At 40.3% G+C, this 23,284-nt stretch overlaps 1 protein-coding gene across 4 annotated transcripts in view; it reads right to left on the bottom strand.

Annotated features, from left to right (window-relative positions):
- Window positions 1–23,284, bottom strand: part of col14a1a (collagen, type XIV, alpha 1a) — a 125,267-nt gene that overhangs the window by 92,467 nt on the left and 9,516 nt on the right. For 3 of the 4 annotated variants that reach the window (XM_079693687.1, XM_079693688.1, XM_079693689.1), the window contains exons 3-5: window positions 22,408–22,524; window positions 18,019–18,162; window positions 17,220–17,321 (exon numbers count right to left, since the gene is read on the bottom strand). In XM_079693687.1, the coding sequence (XP_079549813.1) occupies window positions 17,220–17,321; window positions 18,019–18,162; window positions 22,408–22,524 (363 nt within the window). Of the gene's footprint in view, window positions 1–17,219; window positions 17,322–18,018; window positions 18,163–20,175; window positions 20,257–22,407; window positions 22,525–23,284 lie in introns of those variants that run through there. The other variant, XM_079693690.1, reaches the window with a different exon arrangement.

The following is a 23,284-nucleotide window of genomic DNA, read 5'->3' as shown; positions in this document are numbered from 1 at the left end:
AAACCATGATCTTCTGAGCAATGAATGGGCCTCTTCAACCTTTAAAACACTTAAAGTTCCGTAAAAAAAAAAAAGGTTTAACCAAAAAGGGGTCAATAATTGGGATCACAAGAGTTGGAAGATCGGGCTAAAAGGAGGAATGATAAGATAGGAAAGAGAGCTTAGGGGAACAATAAAAGTTAAGAAAGGTAAGGCAGTAAAACAAAGTAGAGATAAAAAAAGAAAAAAAGAGACAGGATGAAGGGGCTCAATGCATTAGGGGGGATTGAGGAGAGAGAGAGCAGAGAGACACACAAGCAGAACAGAAGGTAAGTAAAGTATATTTAGTCCTAAAGTCGGGTAAAGTATAGGTCAAGTATATTTAGTCATAAATTCATTTAGATCAAGAGTTTTTAACCTATTTCCCTCAAAACCACAAATGTTAACCTTGTTATGCTGCTGGAAAAACAGTCTGTGGATTAAAAAAAAAGTTAATTGGATTCATCCTTTGAGCTCCATAAATATCTGTTCAAATGCAGAAGTTGTGTGGGACATTTCTCTTGAATGAGGAAATTCTGAAAATGATTATTTATTTATTTTAATATTACTTTGCTGTATCGTATCTAATTACACATATGAGATGTAAAGGTGCTGCGTTCAGGCAGTGTTGACTATAATAACCTTATCCAACTTCAGTTAATGTACAGTTTGTAATGTGAAGGTTAAATAAAAATGTTCTCTTCCATAAACAAATTGTTCAGTTTGGTTCATTCTAGATAAACTACCTGTGCAGTGGGCTTGTTTCTGCGTAAAACCCAGTAACTGCCGTTGCTTGTACCCCAGCCAAAGAATTGTACAGTGTGATATAACTTATTCTTGTGACCATGAAGCGAGAGAGGAGAAAAGCCATTGCAGGGGGAAAAGAGAGGAAGGAAGTGGGCGCTAATTATTCAAATTAACCCCTGCACTTAAGAAGTCCTTGCCAGTAATGACTGAAATGCCATTAGCACATCCACACACACATGTACTTGTTAACCACTGTCATACAATTAGCTCAACTCAGCCATGAACCCGCTCACTTAAGCGAGGACAAGGATAGAAGTCTGGCCAGCAAAGAGACCACACACACACACACACACACACACACACACACACACACACACACACACACACACACACACACACACACACACACACACACACACACACACACACACACACACACACACACACACACACACACACACACACACACACACACACACACACACACACACACACACACACACACACACACACACACACACACACACTCTCTCTCTCTCTTCATATGTCCCCTGTTTCTCTCTGATTTCCCTCCCTCTGTTCTTCTCTCTTGTCACCTCCCCTTACTTTCCCTCACTCTACTCTCTTCCCCGGCCCCCTGTTTTAATATTTCTGAAGTTCCTCGCAACAGGAACAATTCAGCCGCTGGAAATTGTCAAACTAAAATGTAGACACCAACTTGCGATAATGGAAAAAGTGTGAAAAATGTCCCTCTCTAGAGGACATTTACCTGGGTTCACTCTTTGACGCCTCACTTTTCATTTGGGTTTATTTTTATACTTTCTCTTTAAATACTCTCTTTAACGCTCCCCTTACTTTGCCCTTCACACTACACATCAGCTCATATTGAAACTGTGCATTTTCACATCATTTGTGGATCACATTTACGATCAATTTAACATTTTCTTGGAATCTTTCATGCTTTTATGCCATGACAGGTCGTGACAGATGTTTTGCTCTCAAACGGAAAGAAGTGATGTAATTTAAAAAAGATCTTTAAAGACCAGTTAGTTTGTAGCCCGCATATTCTTGAAGGAGCTGCATGTGTTTACTGTATTTGACTCCATTCATTTGTGGTATCGGTTTTGGCCTCTTGACTATTGGCCATTTGTCAGACTAGTGACACAAACCTTTGACATCCTGTGTAGCCACTGAGCAACACACCGAGTGAATAGAGGCCAGAAATGTAATTAAATACAGGGCAAAATCCACAACGACAGAGGAAGTCTATAACTGGTCATTCTGGAATCGAATAGGGCAATAAATAAAGTAACAAACACAGGCAGTCATACAGGTATGCACACACACACACACATGCACAAAAAGATGGAGAGATGTAGCCTACATGAATGTTAAACCTGGGAATTAACAGGAGTGATAAATATGGAAGGATGAAAACACACACACACACACACACACACACACACACACACACACACACACACACACACACACACACACACACACACACACACACACACACACACACACACACACACACACACACACACACACACACACACACACACACACACACACACACACACACACACACCCAGTGTGTGTTCCAAAGCTAAAATAAATGATAATGTTAGGAATTAGGGTTGGCTATAAATATAAAAACCTGGCTCTCCAGGTGTGTGTCTGTCACCCTCTGCAGATGTGATGGATACTAGAGGACTCTTTCCGTCTCTTTAACTATCAGAGTGGTGAATGTCAACTGAATCTCATTGGCCTTCAATTCAACTTTAACTACGTCTGTCCCTGGGGTTCACTCTGAGTGTGTGCCTGTGTGTGCGCTGGTTCAGTGTGAAGAAGAGGCAACACTTGGCTCACATCCCATTAAGTAATATTTATTGAAAAATGCACAGTAGGAGAGGAGAGCCTTTTTCCCTCCATTGCTACATTTGTTTTACTTGTTGGTGTATGCTTTTGGCCTTGTGCTCTGATTGCTCTATGTACGAAACCTAAGGCAAGGCAGCAATTTAATTAGAGGATATGTATCCAATGTTAATCTAGTTAACTGACTTTTATTAAAGTGAAGCCAAATACAATGAAGTAAATTAACTATGAGTGTGCAATTGTTAACATCTTACAATTTAATTTGTTTATTTGTTGCAAAGGTAAACTAAGGCCCCGTCCACACGGAGACGAAAACTAACCGAAGTTGATATCAAAAAAGTATTTCGACCACACGGAATCGGCTCAAGAAACGTGTCCGTCCACACGAGACCGCTCGACCCGCTGGACACGCTGTAGTACATATGCCGGGCCTGTAAGTGGCGCTGTACTTCCGTCACAAAACATGCATGGTTACCTGGTTGCCCTTCTGTTTATTCTCTGCGGTGGATTTAGCAACATGTAGTTCATGTAGTTCTCCATGTCCACTTGTTGCTGATGGTTGTGGTAGAGAAGCTGTACATTTTGCACTAACATCTGTAGCATGGTCAGTAACGTCTGGAGCACGAACGCAACCCTGTGATCCGCCATTGTTGTTGTTGTTGTTGTTGTTGTTGTTGTTGGCGAAACGCATCAGCAATGACGCGGGGGTGAGCAGGAGAGGTGGGGAGAGGCGGGGCAATGGCATCATCGTTTTCAGGAAATGATCGTATTGGGCGAACAGTGCACATTGAGCCGCAAGCGTTTCCTCAGACCTACCCACCTTGGGAGCCGTTATCACAGGCTATCGGATTCGGGCTCCGAACCGCGTATCTGTGTCGGCCTTGTGTGGACGAACCGTCTATTCTATACGATAGAGCAGGGGTTCCCAACCTTTTTTCCCAAGAGCCCCCCCACACACTAGGGGGGGGGGAACAGCGGTAATTAAAGTTTAAAAGTCTCAAAAATGCTACAACTACTGTCACAAACTGGATGAATGTGAAGTATTTTGTTAAAAGAGGATGAAAGCGTAATTAAGGAGCAATATTGGAGTGACTTTGATGGTTATTGGACTCAGGATTCATTCATTTGGATTCCCGCTGTATGAAGAAATTAAAGGACGGAAAACAATGGAAGTGGAAATAATTCACAAAGGGATTAAACTGTTTAAAACACATGTTCAAAGTAAGCCGGATTTTGCCGATGTGTTATGTGGATTCAAAAGTTGTAAATAATCTACAAAATGGAGGAGACCGATCTGATCAGAGAAACTGTGACAAATAATCCAACTGAAACCGGCATGGACAATGTTTTAAAAATGCGCTTATCCAGAAAAGCCCGGTTTGGAAACTTTACAGGCAGAAGAAACATTTCCCACACAGTGTAAAGTCAAGCTGCTTTGAGCGGCCATATTGGCTGCTGTGCCTTGGTTACAGTCTCACAGGAGATACTGCTAGAAAGCTACACTTTCAGCGATTCCGCGGATATCTGAATCATATTACTACTCTTTATAATTGAAAATATATGATTAATTACGTAAATTAGGGCGCACCCCCTGCGATCTTTGGCGCGCCCTCCCTGCGATCTTTGGCGCGCCCCCCAGGTTGGGAACAACTGCGATAGAGAACGTTAGCGGATTCAACTCGTTTCGTCTCCGTGTGGACGGGGTCTTCAACCCATATACAGAGATTAGAGTGGGCCAGGTGACAACACAGTGTCAATAGTAGACAAACCAGTATTGACTCAGAGAATCTCTCTTACCTCATTCACACCAACGGTGTTTCAGGGCCGGTTCGGAGCTGGAGCTTCAAAGCACCGGGTTTTCCTGTTCACACCGCAGCGGAGCAGCCTCTTAGCTCCGGAATCCGGTTCGTTTCAAGGACCAAAAAATTGTTCGGCTGGAGCAAAAGCACTGCATATGTCTCGCTTACGTCGAGGTGGAGGCAGGGGCAGGGGCGGGATCAACTCCTGAACAACAACAAAAAGCCGGCGTTTTATCCAGTTTGTACACAACGATGGAGAAACTTAACAAGCAGCAGTGGTCCACTGAAGAGACCAGCTACCTACTGGGAATCTGGTCTTCCGAAGAGGTACAGAGGAAGCTGGAGCACAATCGGCCATTGTTGTTGTTGTTGGTGTCAGCTGTGAGGGGTTTCCGCGCGGTTTGGCTTTATGAAGCAGGCGTGCAAACGGTTACATCATGACGCAAATGATGACGCAATGACGCAGCACCAGTCGGACTCTGGGCGGTATGAAATGAGCCGGAGCTAAACCGAAGAACCGGTTCTGAACCTGAAAAGCTCTAGCACGGAGCTTGAACCGGAGTTGCGTTGGTGTGAATGAGGTATAAGATCTGCAGGGCGACAGCCATCTGTTTTACTACTTGAGTCTACTGACCCACATTTGTAACAAATACAGTCATAGACACACCTTTAATACTCTTCTACAAGCACACACCACACACACAGACGCACAGACACTCTCATAAATACACACAGATGTCCTCTGATCTAATGCCATGCAGCTGTCCAAATAAAGGCTATTATTTTTGAGAAACATTGTTCAGGTTCAATATCCAATACAAAAATATAAGTGTCTTGCACAGGGGACGACAAATAGATATGTTCTTGTTTTGATAAGCAAAACAAATATACAGTGGGGCAAAAAAGTATTTACTCAGCCACCAATTGTGCAAGTTCTCCCACTTAAAAAGATGAGAGAGGCCTGTAATTTTCATCCTAGGTAAACCTCAACTATGAGATACAAAATGAGGAAAAAAAAAAATCCAGAAAATCACATTGTCTGATTTTTAAAGAATTTATTTGCAAATTATGGTGGAAAATAAGTATTTGGTCAATAACAAAAGTTCATCTCAATACTTGTTATTGTATTTGTTGGCAATGACATAGGTCAAACGTTTTCTGTAAGTCTTCACAAGGTTTGCACACACTGTTGCTGGTATTTTGGCCCATTCCTCCATGCAGATCTCCTCGAGAGCAGTGATGTTTTGGGGCTGTTGCTGGGCCACACAGACTTTCAACTCCCTCCAAAGATTTTCTATGGGGTTGAGATCTGGAGACTGGCTAGGCCACTCCAGGACCTTGAAATGCTTCTTACGAAGCCACTCCTTCGTTGCCCGGGCGGTGTGTTTGGGATCATTGTCATGCTGAAAGACCCAGCCACGTTTCATCTTCAATGCCCTTGCTGATGGAAGGAGGTTGTCACTCAAAATCTCACGATACATGGCCCCATTTATTCTTTCCTTTACACAGATCAGTCGTCCTGGTCCCTTTGCAGAAAAACAGCCCCAAGGCATGATGTTTCCACCCCCATGTTTCACAGTAGGTATGGTGTTCTTTGAATGCAACTCAGCATTCTTTCTCCTCCAAACACGTCTAGTTGAGTTTTTACCAAAAAGTTCTATTTTGGTTTCATCTGACCATATGGCATTCTCCCAATCCTCTTCTGGATCATCTAAATGCTCTCTAGCAAACTTCAGACGGGCCTGGACATGTACTTGCTTAAGCAGGGGGACACGTCTGGCACTGCAGGATTTGAGTCCCTGGCGGCGTAGTGTGTTACTGATGGTAGCCTTTGTTACTTTGGTCCCAGCTCTCTGCAGGTCATTGACTAGGTCCCCCCGTGTGGTTCTGGGATTTTTGCTCACCGTTCTTGTGATCATTTTAACCCCACGGGGTGAGATCTTGCGTGGAGCCCCAGATCGAGGGAGATTATCAGTGGTCTTGTATGTCTTTCATTTTCTAATAATTGCTCTCACAGTTGATTTCTTCACACCAAGCTGCTTACCTATTGCAGATTCAGTCTTCCCAGCCTGGTGCAGGTCTACAATTTTGTTTCTGGTGTCCTTTGACAGCTCTTTGGTCTTGGCCATAGTGGCGTTTGGAGTGTGACTGTTTGAGGTTGTGGACAGGTCTCTTTTATACTGATAACGAGTTCAAACAGGTGCCATTAATACAGTTAACGAGTGGAGGACAGAGGAGGATCTTAAAGAAGAAGTTACAGGTCTGTGAGAGACAGAAATCTTGTTTGTTTGTAGGTGACCAAATACTTATTTTACCGAGGAATTTACCAATTCATTCATTAAAAATCCTACAATGGGATTTCCTGGATTCTTTCCCCCCATTCTGTCTCTCATAGTTGAAGTGTACCTAGGATGAAAATGACAGGCCTCTCTCATCTTTTTAAGTGGGAGAACTTGCACAATTGGTGGCTGACTAAATACTTTTTTGCCACACTGTATATATTTACTGCAGAAATGGCTGAGCTTTAATACGGTGGATAATAGAGAACCGCAATGACGCATCGTAAAACCAGGAAGTAAGTTAGCATTTTTAGCACTTCCGGTTCCTTCCTCAAAAAGCAATGCATTTTTTTCATAGGGTTTTGAAAAATAGCTCGAAATAAGGTCTGTGGTTGACACAAATTTAAGAGATGAGTCACGTTTTGTTCTACGACATTAAATACGTCAGCAGTGACCCCACTGGGGATTTTTGAAGAGTTTACGTGATTGAAAAACGATGGTTGTTACCGAGTGGCTGAATAGGACTACAGAAATTGTCGGGGCCGTTGTACGTCATTACGCAGAACACGTAAACACTCCCGCTAAGTTTGTTTTCCCCTGTGTTCTGCTTGAAAGCAAGTACCTGCCTATCTTTAGTATCTGTATATCTATATCTGACCATTAGAATCTATATTTTTGAAATTGTCGTTTTTAACACAGTAGTTTTACAAATTATAGAATAATGAATTACCAGTGTTTTCCAATTTTACTCGGCAGTTCGTTTCGTTAGCTAACGTTAGCTAAAGCTAGCGCTACTAGTTAGCTACGCAATGGTTTGTTGCTTTGCTCCGGGTTGCAGCCACAGGTCTTCGCATGAAACGTGCTTGTTCTATCGTTTCCCGGCCAATGTTTTCCAAAGGAGAGTCTGGATTCGTGCCATGAGGTAAGCTGACGTTACATTTTTGTCCATGTCACGGTGAAATGTAAATGATGGGTAGTGACTGTATCGCCGTTTTAGAGATGGCGCTGCTGAAAACACCGCAACATAAGTAAAGATAATGAATACATCCTATTAAAACCTGCGTGGCTTATATGATAAGTCTAATTAGTACAAGCAGCATAACGTTTCACCATGTAACTAAAGATTGTAGTCAGGGAAATCAGTTTGACATATTGAACTAATAACAAATCACCTCTGGCTGGCAGAGAACTCTCGGCTCCATAGCTTCTCTTGGACGTAAAATCACATGTACATTTTACATTTATATTCAATTTAATATTCCATCCCTCACATACTTTTGTATATATAATAACTTATATTTTGTTTTTCTTGTTATGCTGCTGCAACACAAACATTTCGCAAATTGGGATCAATACAGTAATATCTTATCTTAATTAATTAAGAAATATAACTATTATAATTAGTGTAGCAGCTGACACCTATTTTCAATATGGATTAATCTGCCATTTATTTCTTTAGTTCAACTTTCATCTATAAAAATGTCAAAATAGTGAAAATGTTCCCGAGACTTATCGAAGTGCAAGGTTATATCTTTAGATGTTTTGTTTTAGCCTATGTACTGTATGTCTTAATGCTCTTACAGTATATGTGACGGTGTGACTTCAATGAAACTAATATTTTATATCTTCCCAAAAGACGAGCTGACAGGAAACCTAACACTCTAACAACCACAACATTGCAAAGGCGAGTAAATGTAAATTAAAAACAATTCACAATTTTTTTTATTTCTTCTTCCTTGCAGTGAGGTGAAGCTGACCTTGCACTTGGTGCCATTACATTACATTACATTGCATTTAGCTGACGCTTTTATCCAAAGCGACTTACAATAAGTGCATTCGACCAGGAAGATACAACCTTGAAGAAAACAGAATCATATAAGTACATCAGGTTTCATAGAGCCAAACATTTCAAATGCTACTCAACTGGCTTTAGAAAAGCCAACCCTTTATTAGTATATAAGTGCTTTGTTAGTAATTCAATCGCTCGTAAGGATGTTCCTCACGCAGGCTGAATGTTTCTCCTTCCTTACTGTCACAGAAGCCCTTGATTTGCAATGCTTCACTAATTGTTATTTCCCTGGCTCCGTAGGGACACTTTACCTCCAGCACAGCGGAAGACCCTTCCAGACCATCTGGAGATGCCCCCAACATTCCTGATAGGGAGAGCCACAAATCTGACTCATGGACCTGCATCTGGGTTGCAGTGGTGAATGCCCTGACGCCCTCACATTCATTCATAGTCCCCCACTGTACAGACAAAACACCATCAAGGGCCTGTTGTTGCCTTAGCACCCTGGCAATAAAGGAAGCAGTCACACGCTTTGACCTCAGGACAGCTCCAAAGTTGCTGGCAGTCAACCTTCCTTTCCTGAACAAATGCCAGTTTGGGCTGGTTCGCTGACCAGTGGTAGCCACCTGAATTGCCCTCTGTTGCTCTTCAGACAATGCCATGCTTGCCACAATTTCCTCAGGTCCCTGATGCCCAACAGATTTGATCATTTCAGGAACCGTAAGTGTTGCCAAGCTGTAGTGTTCCTCTTCTGGCTCGGGGGAGAGAAGCCAAGAAATTCCTGAAAACCTGCCCCCGAGTCTGTCCCTCAGTCAGTCACGATCTTCGGAGGTAGGCTCTCTTGTCAGCAGGTTAAATTAGTTATTGGTTTCAACAGTCACATTAAAACAGTTACTAAATCAGCCTACTATCACCTAAAGAACATATCTAGGATTAAAAGACTAATGTCACAGCAGGATTTGGAAAAATATGTCCATGCTTTTATCTTCAGTAGACTGGACTACTGCAATGGTGTCTTCACAGGTCTCACTAAAAAATATATTAGAAAGCTGCAGCTGATTCAGAACGCCGCTGCTCGAGTCCTTACCAACACTAAGAAAGTGGATCACATCACTCCAGTTCTGAAGTCTTTACACTGGCTTCCTGTGTGTCAAAGAATAGATTTCAAAATACTGCTGCTGTTTATAAAGCACTGAATGGTTTAGGACCAAAATGCATTTCTGACCTGCTAAATGATGAACCATCCAGATCTCTCAGGTCTTCAGGGACTGGTCAGCTTTCTGTCCCCAGAGTCAGAACTAAACATGGTAGAGCAGCGTTCAGTTATTATGCTCCAAATATCTGGAACAAACTCCCAGAAACCTGCAGGTCCGCTGCAACTCTTACTACTTTTAAATCCAGGCTGAAGACTTTTCTTTTTGTCGCTGCTTTTAATTGAACTATTCATATCTTAGACTGCACTTTAACTTTTATCCATGTATTTTGTCTTTTAATGTTTATTTTATTAGCTTTTCTTTTTAATGACTGATTTTAAATGCCATTTTTTTAATGTCTTTCATTTTTTGTAAAGCACTTTGAATTGCCTTGTGTTGAAAAGTGCTTTATAAATAAACTTGCCTTGCCTTGCCTAATAAAGATTTCATGTGACACATACAACTGATTTGTTGATGGGAATTAATGTGAATAAATTAACTCTAGGTTAACGGTACTCTTGCTATCACTACTCACCGACACTATAAACCTTGTCCCTCATGCTAGCCCTGACAACACCGGTAAGCACACCTTCATCTAGGCTGCACTGTAACGTGTCCTGACTTGTAGTGGTTCTCTCCTCTATCTACACTCTTCTTGTCATCTTTGTAAAACGATATCAGACTGGTAATTGACACAGCCATGACTTCTAGTTAAATTCAGTGTGGCTAAAATGAAAAGCTTTGTTAAAATATGCAAGCACACGAAAGTCAAATTCAGCTTTATTGTCAAAAATTCTACATGTGTTATACATCCAGAAATATCGAAATATCGTTTCCCACAGTGTGACATCTATACATAAAACAAAACAAAAAGGGCCTAGATAAACGTGGTATAAATTAAACAAAACAAAAAGGGCCTAGATAACCCGGGTATATAGTTTAAAATGTTAATATATTTAATTTAAAGTGTTCAAAGTGCAGTTTCAGTGCAAGTCAGTTGAAACAATCTTAAGTTGGCGTGACGTTGAAGTCGTGCGACCCTGCTGCTGTAATGGCTTGCAGTTCGTTTATTGCATAACGTTAGCATTTTGCTTTTGGCGACTAGATTTATGATTCAGAAATTATAAAAGTAGGGTTGACATGTGGAGATTATCCGGCTGAACAAAACGTGATCCCTCTCTTAAATGTGTGTCAACCACAGACCTTATTTCGAGCTATTTTCCAAAATCCTATGGAGAATTTGCATTGGTTTTTCAAGAAGGAACCGGAAGAAGTTTACTTCCGGGTTTTACGACGCGTCACTGCGGTTCTGTATAGAACACAAATAAAGGATGCTGATTGCTACCGTGTTCATTTAGATGGTTCGCTTGGCAACATATTCTCGTGTTTAGAACTTAACACAATGTCCAGCTAAGGCTGATGGGAGTGTGTTACTTCTGCAAGTAAACCTGATTATGGACCTAAGGAAACAGTCAGGGGAGCAAAAAGCCCTTTCAGTTTTATTTATTTATATTAAATAGTATGTATTGTACAAAATACATTGGAAATCTATTCAGTAGTTGTCGAAACATTTGACTTGTAATAAATACATGGTGGTGCAACAACAACGTATTTTACAAAATTAAATGCTAATCCATCTAAAACTGGCTAAGATATTCGAGACTGGTCTAGAATAATGTATGGACCAACAGAAAAACATTGCCATCTCTAGAACAATGATGCAGGGCTAAATGAACAGTTATATATTCAAAAATGATCCACAAAAAAACATTTATGATAATTGTGTATAAATGCTCAGATGAAAAATGTGAGAATTGTTGCCACAAAAAGCTTTTGAAAGTTTATCCAGGCATTGTACCAAAATGGAATCACTGAATCATGGGAGCAAAGATGGCAACCTGCTGAACTGACGTCAAATGGCCGCGTATGTAATAGCATTACACACACTGTCTACATGTCTCAGTCCCAACTGGAAGAAGTTAACGTTTATATTTGAACATATTGGACTGTGAGACTAAAGTATGGATGTCACTAAAGCACTGAAACCGCAATGTCTTAATGCAGCCAGGTGAATGAGGAGTCCAGAGGGACTCTTTGGTTGGCAGAACTGACAGAAACAAGCGGTAAATGAGTGTATGAAAAAGTTTGCTGGCACTCCAGCTGCCAAGTAGTTAAAAAAAAGTAGTTTTCATTCATTATATCTTATACTGTATATGTATACAAGCCCCTAACTTAGTTTTAGATCTGACCTGAAGTCATGATAACTTTGATTATTTAAATATAACAAGACAAACTTTGTCCATGAATCATTTATTCTTTATCATTTCCTCCACAGAAACGAAATATGAAATAAAGCAACTTTTAGACACTCAAACGGCTTTAACCTATGAATGACGCACATTGCACATGACTACAAATTCAAAAGGGGAAAAGGATATTTTCTCAATGCCGATGCCTTTGATTGATCCAGTGTGCCTCTGACTCTAATCACACTTCCTGTCTTTAAATCCCCCAAAAAGTCCACCTTTAAAGAGTTAAAGAAAAGAGTTAACATGTATTTAAGCTTCCAATTCAATTGTAAAAGGGAACATATTATCTGTCTGTCAATTCAGAGTTATTACTTAAGGATTGTTAAGGGCAACTAAAGATAAGGTCATTATGCTCCACAGCTACTATTGTTCACTGATGAACCGAAGGAGTCCCTTCTCTGATTTGACAGAATGATATAGCACTTTATTTATCAGTAGTGTGACAATTTCCTATATTAATCTGATTTGCAGTCTTATATCATGTGAGTTTCTATCCCGTTGAATATTTTGAATTCCTATCCTGCACAGTAGCCTAGGTTTTTAAATCATTGTAGCATGTCTTGGTATTTATGATTCTTTTCTCTGCATACAATGATACAGTGAATTGAAGAAAGAAAAAGTCTGACACTTCCAACTCAGAGAACTGCTATTCAAGGAGAAAAGGAATTCTCTCAACATTTTCCAGCAGTCTGCAGCTGAATCCGGTGCTTAGATCACTCTTTGATTTAAAGGCTACAAAAGAATTATTGGATCCTCTCTCCAAATGAGATTGGACTCTGGAGCTTGTGACCGATGGTTTGAACCATCGACGTTTAGGGTGACACTTGGACAGAATACAAAGTAAAGTAAAATATCTCTTTTAAAAACCTTTCTGTGTGCTCAGAGCCGGGCTCAATGACACCACAAGAGCAGACAGAAAATGTGTTTCATTTAAAGCTCCTAGAGAGGACAGTCTGTATTTATTTCAGAGCAGCCTGTGCTTATATTCTGCAAGGTATGGTTAAGTAATTTGTAAACTATCTTAACAACCAAAGTAGGTGGTCAGGCTAAATATTTTACTGAGAGCGGAAGAAGTTCCGTGACACTTCCTTAATGGTCCTATCCCCTGTACTTTAAAACTCAACCAATCAACAAATACACATATAGATATGCAGGGTTGAGATCCAAAACTGTGTGGTATTTCATGAAGGAAGATTCACATTTTACATAACATATTCAGAGTATATTCAAACTAATGTATCATTATAAAAAAATCTTTTCAGAGCTACGATCCAAACATGAAAAGGCAGGGTGTGCACACAAAGACCAGTGACTTGTCTGATGTCTGTAATACACCAACAACAAACCAACCATCAGAGAGGAGATGGCACTGTGAGCCAGCTGTTAATGAAAGGTTTTGTAAACAACCCACCCCGACGTAAAAGCGAGCTGATTACTACTCTGGAACAAAGCGAGGATGTACTGGGATAGCATTGCTAATTCGCACACAAACGTGCCAACGCATACACACACTTCATACAACACTATCTCTTTGGATCACTATGGGACATTGGTATTATCACTGCCGAACATAAACACACACCCACAGCCTGATGAAAGAGAAGCAATCACACGTTACAGTGCAACATAAAAGAGCAGTCTCCAAAGTGAGACATTATCATCACGACTATAATACACAAAGCTGCACACACAGCCACCAATACATGAACAAATTATATTGAAGCACAGCCGGATATTATCATAATCCCCAACAGGTACACAGCAGAAGACCAATCAAGGTCACCTCCACTGCAGTGAATGGTGAGTGGCTCAGATAACAGCAGACTGAAAGAAATCCACTTTTTAATCTACCTACTGACAGGAGGAAAGGGAGATGAGCAAGAAACAAAGAAGAAGAAAAAAACAGAAAAGATCTAAAGCTGTGTGGGAGAGACAGAGAGAGAGAGAGAAAGAGAGAGAGAGAGAGAGAGAGAGAGAGAGAGAGTGAGACACAGACAGACAGACAGACAGACAGACAGACAGACAGACAGACAGACAAAGAGAGACACAACAGTGTTTCATTATTTTTGTATGTTTTATAAAGTTACAGTTTGAGACCCGGTTCAATAGAAGTTCAGGTTTTGTGAATAAATGCATTTTTGTAACAAGCTGTGTTGGATAAGGGACACAGCTGTGAATATTCTCAAAAACAATAACAGCCTTAATTCTGAACTAACTCTGTGTTGCCCTCTATGGTTGAAGAAAGCACAAATTAAAATTAATTTAGCATCGCAAAACAATAAAATATGTCTAATGGGGAATTAAATTAGCACCAGCCTCCTGCCAAATACAAGGTTTAGTTCACTGTCTGCCTCGAATCCAGTTCAACATACCCTGGATATGTTTTGAGTTACCCGGTTGACTTAATCCAAAACAAACCCGCTCTCGCTAAACTGTCCTACGACGCTGGTTATCAACTCGTTCGCTCAAGCCAGCCGTGTCCTATCTAGTTAGTTGCGCGTTCACATAAAAGGGGTGGTATCTGGAGCGATCGACCAATCACAAACATGGAGAAGCGTACTGACAGCGCAGCGTCATACTTCCTGAATGAAAAGTCAACTATAATATTAGTCAAATATGAAGAAGTTAAACTTTAAACATCCATGACTTAAACACTTTATCCAGGATAAAAGCCACATAGCTGCACCTGCAAGGTGAATACAGCTGGTAACAGAAAAAGTGTTTGAATGCGTACATTAACAGGTTTATGATATCACTGCCCCGTCCAAGACACGATCTGACTTTAATTACATTTGACTCTAGTGTTTCGTCAACGTAATGTGTTGCTTAAAATAATACTTCTGCATACAGTATGTGACACTGTGAGTGTTGCACGGGCAGATACGGCTCGGCTGACTCAGATAAGGAAATACATTATGATGTGATATGAATGATAATGGGACACATCGACATCTGCACTCACAGTGCCGCGGACTGTAGGCTACGTAATGTTACTTTGATCCGGTTACTTATGTTGTGGCAGATATTTAATCACGCTTCCTTAAAATAATAGTATAATAATAGTATAATAGTTATATAATAGTCAGTTTGCTCAGAAGATGGGAGGTGATATTGTATTCATTTTCACGTTCACACAGTCAGTGATTTTGGCCGGCGGTCTTTCCTGCAACGGCAGTGTTTAAACTGTATTTCCTCTGCACACTGAGCTCTGATTGGTCAGCAGGGGGTGCTTTCACTGAGTTGATCTCTTATCCTGGAACCTATCCTGCTCCGGAGCAGGCTAGCCGCTCAGCATAAGTTATCTAGCCCGCTAAAAAGTGAACCAGCTTCGTAGGACCGGAAATCCCTGAAGTTAGCTTGCTAAACGAAAATCCGGCTTCGTAGTATATGCCCCAGGTTAGCCGTTCAGCATAAGTTACCATGGAGATCTAGCCCGCTAAAAAGTGAACCAGCTTCGTAGGACCGGAAATCCCTGAAGTTAGCTTGCTAAACGAAAATCAAGTTCAGGTCAAGTTGCAGTGTAAATATTTCTCTATCCAAAATGTCATCACTACAACATTTAATCCTATTGGACATTTGTGTGAAATTGTCAAAATGAGTGTGCAAATTATGAGTTATGGCCAAAAAGTAGTGACCTTTGACCAGTTTATTCAGTCCTTTCTTGAGTTCGTGTGAATGTTTGTGCCGCTATGTGAAGAAATTCCCTCAAGGCATTCCTAAGACCCGAGAAGAAGACGAACTAACAGAGAAAGAGAAGCATGTAGGGAAGGAGAACCCTAAACATTATGCCTCTGGCCACGGTTATCGCCATTGCAGATGCAGGGAAATTAAGTGGCCGGTAAATAATTCAGCGATGAAAATAATTAATTGTAAATCCAATACTTTTCAACAACTCAATCAGTATGCAGGTTAATCCATTGCATAAGGGCACTTTAAATGATACCATAGATTGCAGTCAATGTGAAATTTGCTTTGATTTACTATCGATTTTTTCTCATCTTCACCAATTCACTATGTATTCACTGATGCAAAGTGTCTATAAATAAGTTTTATTACATGGTTAATTGCTCAGTGATGTTCTCTTTCTCTCTCTTTCAGTGTGTGTGTGTGTGTGTGTGTGTGTGTGTGTGTGTGTGTGTGTGTGTGTGTGTGTGTGTGTGTGTGTGTGTGTGTGTGTGTGCGTGCGTGCGTGCGTGCGTGCGTGCGTGCGTGCGTGCGTGCGTGCGTGTGTGTGTGTCTTACTTGCTCCATCAGAAAATGGAAGTGCACGTATACAATAGCAAGAGAAAATGATATTTTGCTAATATAAAAAGGGTTATAGTCCATTGAAATTATGACACCTTATAGAGGCAATTTAAAGATGCACTTATTTAAACCATATTCAATAACCACAAATGATCCAGTTATTAGCATCCAGCTAAAATGCTTAAATAATAAGCACCGAGCACTTAAAACAGAAAACCATATCACACAAAATCAAACTGAACTGGTGGTTATGGTAAAGATATCAACAGAGGGCCGTTGCTATGCAAGCAAACTAAAGATGAAAATGAATGCATTCCTCTCTTCTCTCGCATTTCAGCAGAGGTTGAAATATTAGGCACTTAAATATGAAGACATAGATGATGCCAACTGAAAGAACATCTTGGTTTCAGTAGCAAACAGACAGAAAGCCAGACAGTCAGTAGAGGAGGAGAGCTCAAATTAACATGCAACCGCACAGACACAAGTTAGCGTTGTGGCGCACTCATCGCCTAATACAAAGGTTTCACAGTCACCTCGCTCAGCACTGCATATGCTAAAGACTTTCCAATGTGAATGATTTACCATTGAAGCATAGATGGTTTGGACTCTCTCACTTGGTGGGTAAGTACACCACCAGGCGATGTCTTTCGGGGGATTTAAAAGGTGGATTCTGCTTTAACCGGTTGCACATAAACTCTGCATGGGGAAAACATTTCACAGTGGGATCCAAGTGGACACAGGCAACAGCAAACTCACATTTCTGGCTTTGTGATCCATGGAGCTGGTGTGAAAGACAACTTTGATGGCTGTTTTTCCTTCTTTCAAACATCACTATGGCAACACAATTCTTTAAGCAGATTCATACTCTGCACAATGTATTTTAGTGGTACTTTTTGTGAAAATGTGTACTGTATATGGCCTCCTGTCCTGGAAACAGTGTTTGTGTGAGTTTGTCCTACCTCCAGAGATCTCGTTGGCATCCTCAGGAGGCACGACAGACTCAGTCAGCCTCTCAGGCTGAGTGAGGTCCTCTCTGTCACTCTCACCTCTCTCCACTGCAGCTGATAACACAGATGAATCACATGTGAGCAGGATGGGTCTTAGATACACATACACACATACATAAATACATAGAGATTAAAGTAGAGGGGAAGAACTCAATTGAGTACATTACAGAGAAGATAGTGGGAAAAAGTGGAGGAGAAAACAAGAGGAAATAGGGAAGGTTCATCTTATTATCCCTCCTTGAATCCTCTTGCCTCAATCACTTGCCCCAGGAATGTATTGAGACTATCTTTTAGGAGGTTTAAGTTCCTTAAATTAATTTGAAGGAATTGAGGATAGAGGAGAGAGGAGGCTAACAGATGGGAGGGAAGTGGGGATAAACAAGAGAAGCCTATGTAGACCTCATACTTAAAAGACTGTGTTTAAAAGTGACACTTCAGCGAACAAGGATGTAACATTTCCAAATTGAGGATTTATCTGTCATCGCATCTATCCCTCGTGTCTTACAAGTATGGGACTCAGACGCGAAGATTAGATGAAAGTGAGGGAAACAATATTACAAAATAAGGTAATTGGGATAATCCCAGGAGGAAACAAGAAGAGGGAGAGAGATATTAAGAAAACAAGAAGAGTGGGGGAAGAGGAGAGGAAATAAGACTTTAAAACATTAGAAAGGAACAGAGTATAGGGGAGATACAAACTGCAGTGATATACTGTAATGCAATAGAAGAAAGAAAAGACAAATGAACATACCTTTAAATCTGCCCTGAAGCGGTCTGCTCTGCTCACTGCCTCTGACACTGATCACACTGACAGTGTAGTCCTGAGAGGAGCTGTAGTCTGTTATCAGCACCTTAGTGTCCGATTTAGATATTATGATCTCCTTCTGCTCACCACCTGACAGAGAAAGAGAAGAGGGGCGAATAGAAGATTATGGATATTAGATTTGTTTTTCTTGTTGCTTGATCAGTTGCTTAGAAGCAAAATATTAATATTATAATTGCTGAGAAAAAGGAAGTACATTAGCCAGGAGAGCTGATAGACTGTCCTTATTCTGAAAATAGGTAAACATTATGTTCAAAGTCAAATTATGTTATCATAGATGTGTGTGGGTGTACATGCCTTTGTGAAGAGCATCTATCTATCTTTAAAAAAAAATTCCAAAGCTGAGAAATGTTGTGGTCCAAATTCATTTGGTTTTTGATGATGTTATTATTTCTACGGCTTCTAGTCAAACTTAGAGATTAAAGGTGGATCCTCCCAAAGAAACCCAATTTGTGAAAGTGTGTGTTTGTGTGTGTGTGTGTGTGTGCCTGCCTGCCTGCGTACTCTCCTTAGCAGTAAATCCCCATCAGGCCAACAGTTGACATTATCATCCCATTTTAATTTTGACCCTGCAATCAATGCTGCCATCAATAAAGTTGTGCATGCTTTCTCAGCTCTTCTGTCACGTGTGCCTGCAGAGTGATGACTAATGATGCCTTTAGGGGGAGAGAGATCAATCCTGCTGAAGGGGACAGCAGGTCAGGTGAGGTAACGGCATGGATCATTGTTCACACCACATACCGGAACCTTAGTCAGTGCTGGGGAACATAACTGCTGTCAATCAACCAAATTGCTGCACTTAAAGTGAAGGGCAGGCATTCCCGGGGTCACCATATGACAGCAGTACCACTGAGAGTACTTGTCTCAGGTTTCTTAGGGCCCCACTTTAAACCTTTTCCTTTCCTAACTCTCTTTTATCACTTGATTTATTAGGTGGATGTATACCTGTTTCATTGTGGGCGTTTTTGGCTCGTCATAGTCATAAAGGCACAGGTGTAGTGGATAACATAAACAATGATTGCATAGTAGTAAAGCTCAACAAAAGCTTAACTACTAAGCTTATTAAACGTACCCAAAGAGAAATGTTAAAATGGCTATTAGTTCAGCACTTCACATACAGCATCTCCACTGGTTGCCTGACAAACTTGCACTGATGGCAAAATGCTGGGAAGTCAATGTGCCAGGGCCAAGAAGTATTTATAGCAATAGACTCCCCATAAAACTGCATATTCCCAGATTTGTACATGCCTGTTTTTGCAAGGATTAAACAAATGAGGTTCAACATGTTTATTTGTGACCTTTAGAGGTGAACCTTGGGAAGATCAGGCTAGCTTTTTACCCTGTTTTTATGCTAACCTAAACTCCAGGCCATGGGAATATACTAAGTGCATAGACAAAAACAATGGCATTGATATTATCATGAAACGCCTGACAAGAACCTTGAACAACTTTTTTAAATGAGTAAAAAGTCTTAAAAAATGTTTAAGTTCAAACAACATTTCCTAAGTGTTTCGTTTTCATGATATTTAAAACAGCTTGCGGTCTGTGGGACGATGACTCAATTGTGGAAAAGTAAAACCCATAAAAAACATCTTCTTTCCATATTAAGTTTAATTAGGTAGTGGCAAACAATTGATGCTTGACTAGATTTTTTAATTATTGTCACACTCATTTTGAACTAAAATAAATAGTTTTTAAAGTTGGCTTGAAGTGCATTACAATATGCTTAACATGAATGCTTAATCGAAAATGAAGGTATTGGATAGCTCGAGCTCAGTTCAAATAAACCGGTCTTAATATGATGGCTTGGTGCACGTGAGTATTTCAGGTGTCAGTCTCACTGGGGGTTAAACTCTGTTCAGGGTCAAAATGTAATCATGTCATGAAATGTGCCCTTGTAAAACATTTTAAAATGTGTTATTATTATTTTTAACGTCTTTAAATACTCCTAAAGCATCCTCCCAGTAGTCAATTAGCGGTATCTCTGTCCTCCTGGGATCTGCTTAACTGTAGCGTTTGTCATCCGTGTAACTTGAACGTTAGCTAGCATTAGCAGTGGAAAGTGACTCTAAAAGCACCTGTTACCTGATTCTCCTAAACGGAGTTGGGGCTTACAAACATTTTCCCAAACGTCATCTTTCAAACTATATTCTCCTCCTGAAAAGTCTTTAAATGGATTATGATGAATCTCACCTTTGCGTTGCTTGTTTATCGCTAAATAATTGTTTCATACTTTGGCGAAGTGATGACCCGCCCTACTCTTTCTCTGATTGGATAGAACTTGTCCCCTGAGTCGGTTGATTGGTTAGATTTAGGCATGAGGAAGGAGATTGGTTAAGGTTAGTTTTAGAATATCATGGTAAGCCAATCAGAGGCGGCCTGGGCTTGTCACTCTGATAACAGCAAACATTTTACATTTGAATTGATAGAAAAATTACTACTTCACAGTTCACACAGAATTATTAATGTGATAGTTGGCCAAAGAGCCGACCTAAAACAATGCGGTTAAAATGTTTCATCCAGATATATGGATCTGCTGCCTGCTAAATAAATCTGAACATTATTCTACAATCTGCACTGCTGCCATTAATACCTAATCCTATTTTAAAACCTAGACCTAAATTATTCCTCTAAAACAGATGCAGCAATAACAATACATTACAGATGCACAAAGTAAAAACTAAACTTTTATCTGCTGACTTTTACTTTATGTCCTCTGAGATTTGAAAGTAAATATAGACATCTGGCCCTGATAAACACACAAATATGGAAGTACACACAGACAAAACCCATACTATTTGAATATCATAACACATTTTTGGCAGGCTTTTTTTAACAGACTTCAAATCAGTGCTTATTTCAGTTCAAGTCATGCACTGTCAAAGAATACAGATTAAATCCACTGGACAGAGAAACTCAGACTAAAGTAAAACACATTGATGCAACAAGACTTTGGTTACATTATGCTCAAAGATACAACCTAACAATCGGGTGGGGGGTTTACAGGAGACAATGTTTAAGTATCCAGAAAAAACATGCTACTAATTTTTCTTTGGAAAAAGTAATCATCTGCTTGGACCTACAACCTAAATTATTATCCAGTTGCACTTACATGTCTCCTTTTTAGAGAAAATCAATGGAGAAAATGTACGGTATATATTGAGTGGAAAGGTTAGTCACTCAGGCATCTTATTGTGTGATCTAAAATGACATTTTGTTTTTAACAAAAGGACTTTGTTCGTTGTTCACCTCAACTGACCCAAAACAACTAAGATAGACATCATGGATGCAGGACAGGTATTTGTGTCCACCTTATTATCATAGAAGACTACTGTATATTATCCACATAGTGTATGGATACAGGGAGGATGTTGTGACTGTGTCCAATTTGTTTTTATTGCATTTGCTGAATGCCATTGAGCTACTGCTGCACTCCTCCCTGAGAGGAAATGGCCAAACATTTCAGTTTTTGTTCTCTTTTCGGCTGTAAAATGCAGAAAAAAATTGTCAGACGAGGTGTTTCTTGCAAAGGGTTGTTTGAGAGAATTAAGTTTTATGATACAGAGTGCTTATTCAGTCCTTACTTATTCATGTTTACAATTGCTGCAAAAGTATCTTGTGCTGTGTTTAGCACAGCATTAATATTAACAAAAAGTATAAGGAAATATGGTGCACTGTGATTACTTGATGAAAGAGATGCCAATGGTAATTAGATTGATTACTGAAGGAAACAAGGTCACCGACGGATTGTGTCTGTACACTGATCATCTGCTGACAGATGCAGGATAAAAGCAGGAAGTCAGATAACAATCATGCCCGCAACTCCATACAGTAATAATGCAGTTTCCCAAATGCTACTCCATCATAACTCAGAGTATTTCTTTCCAGTGTACTTAGCCAAATGTGCTGACAGGCTTTAGGGATGCAACAAAACATTGCTCTGTCTCAAGCTCGGCATAGGTGCACGAAAAACTTTAAGTCCTGCACATCGCTCAGGAGTGTGATCTCTTCAAAGGAGCTTTGATAAGAAGTAAATTACATAATCCTTCCTGGAGACAGAAAATCCAAGTCATGATGGGACCCTTCCCCCCAAACTGTCAAAGTTAAGTCCCAATTATCTTTGGCATAGTGTGTGTGTGTGTGTGTGTGTGTGTGTGTGTGTGTGTGTGTGTGTGTGTGTGTGTGTGTGTGTGTGTGTGTGTGTGTGTGTGTGTGTGTGTGTGTGTGTGTGTGTGTGTGTGTGTGTGTGTGTGTGTGTGTGTGTGTGTGTGTGTGTGTGTGTGTGTGTGCGTGTGCGTGTGCGTGTGTGCGTGTCACCTGGTGTGCTCTTGTAGAGGAATAGATAGCTGTCAAAGTCTCCTTTTGGCTCCTTCCATGCCACAAGAAGTTTACTTGAGCTCAGCACTTTGAAACGCAGTCTTTTCGGAACTGGAACTGAAAAACAATTAACCACAATTATATCAAGTTCAACAAAGTTAGGGAATTATTGTAAAAATACAAAATATGTTAATGTTTGAAAATGTTAATTATTAAAAAGTTCCTAGCCACAAGTCATCTTGTGTTACTATGTCATTAAGTTAGTGGTTGAACCCAGAAGCAAAACAGAGACCAAGAGATTCACCCAAAAAAGCCAAAAATCTTACACGGCTAAAAGGGGAAATAGATAAATGGTTAGACAGAAAGACGGAGAGAGGGCTGAGTGAATTTCAATTTTGAAATTCCAGTATCCATGGGAAAAACACATAAAGCAGGTCAGCATGGCATACAGCTCAGCTTCAGCTCAAAACAGCATGGAAAAGGTTTTAAGAGGCACAGGTTTAGAAAAACATATTTCCAGTGAAATTCTCTTCTCAAGATACATTGCAAAGACAACCGATGCAAGGAGGAATGATTTATATTTCAGTCACAACAAATGACTAGAAGAAAATAAATGAAAAGCAGTTTTTGCCTGTAACAACTCTCAGGAGTCTGATCCATACGATATTGTGGAGAAATATCAGTAACATGGATTGGTTTACAGTAGCATCGAAGAAGAGAATGTGTCTGTTTTTAATCTACGGCCGAGAGACAGGTAACTGAAGAGATTCAGAGAGAGCAGCAACAGAAAAATATTTTACAACATAGTCACCTCAGATGAAAACAAAAATCGCTGACATAAGCATTATGTCTGCAGCACATATCACCATTTCCCCAT

Source organism: Notothenia rossii (genome assembly GCF_949606895.1).
Source record: "Notothenia rossii genome assembly, chromosome: 7".
Classification (NCBI taxonomy): domain Eukaryota; kingdom Metazoa; phylum Chordata; class Actinopteri; order Perciformes; family Nototheniidae; genus Notothenia; species Notothenia rossii.
The sequence above is the reverse complement of the archived record's forward strand: the minus strand, read 5'-3'. Positions and strand labels throughout refer to the sequence as shown.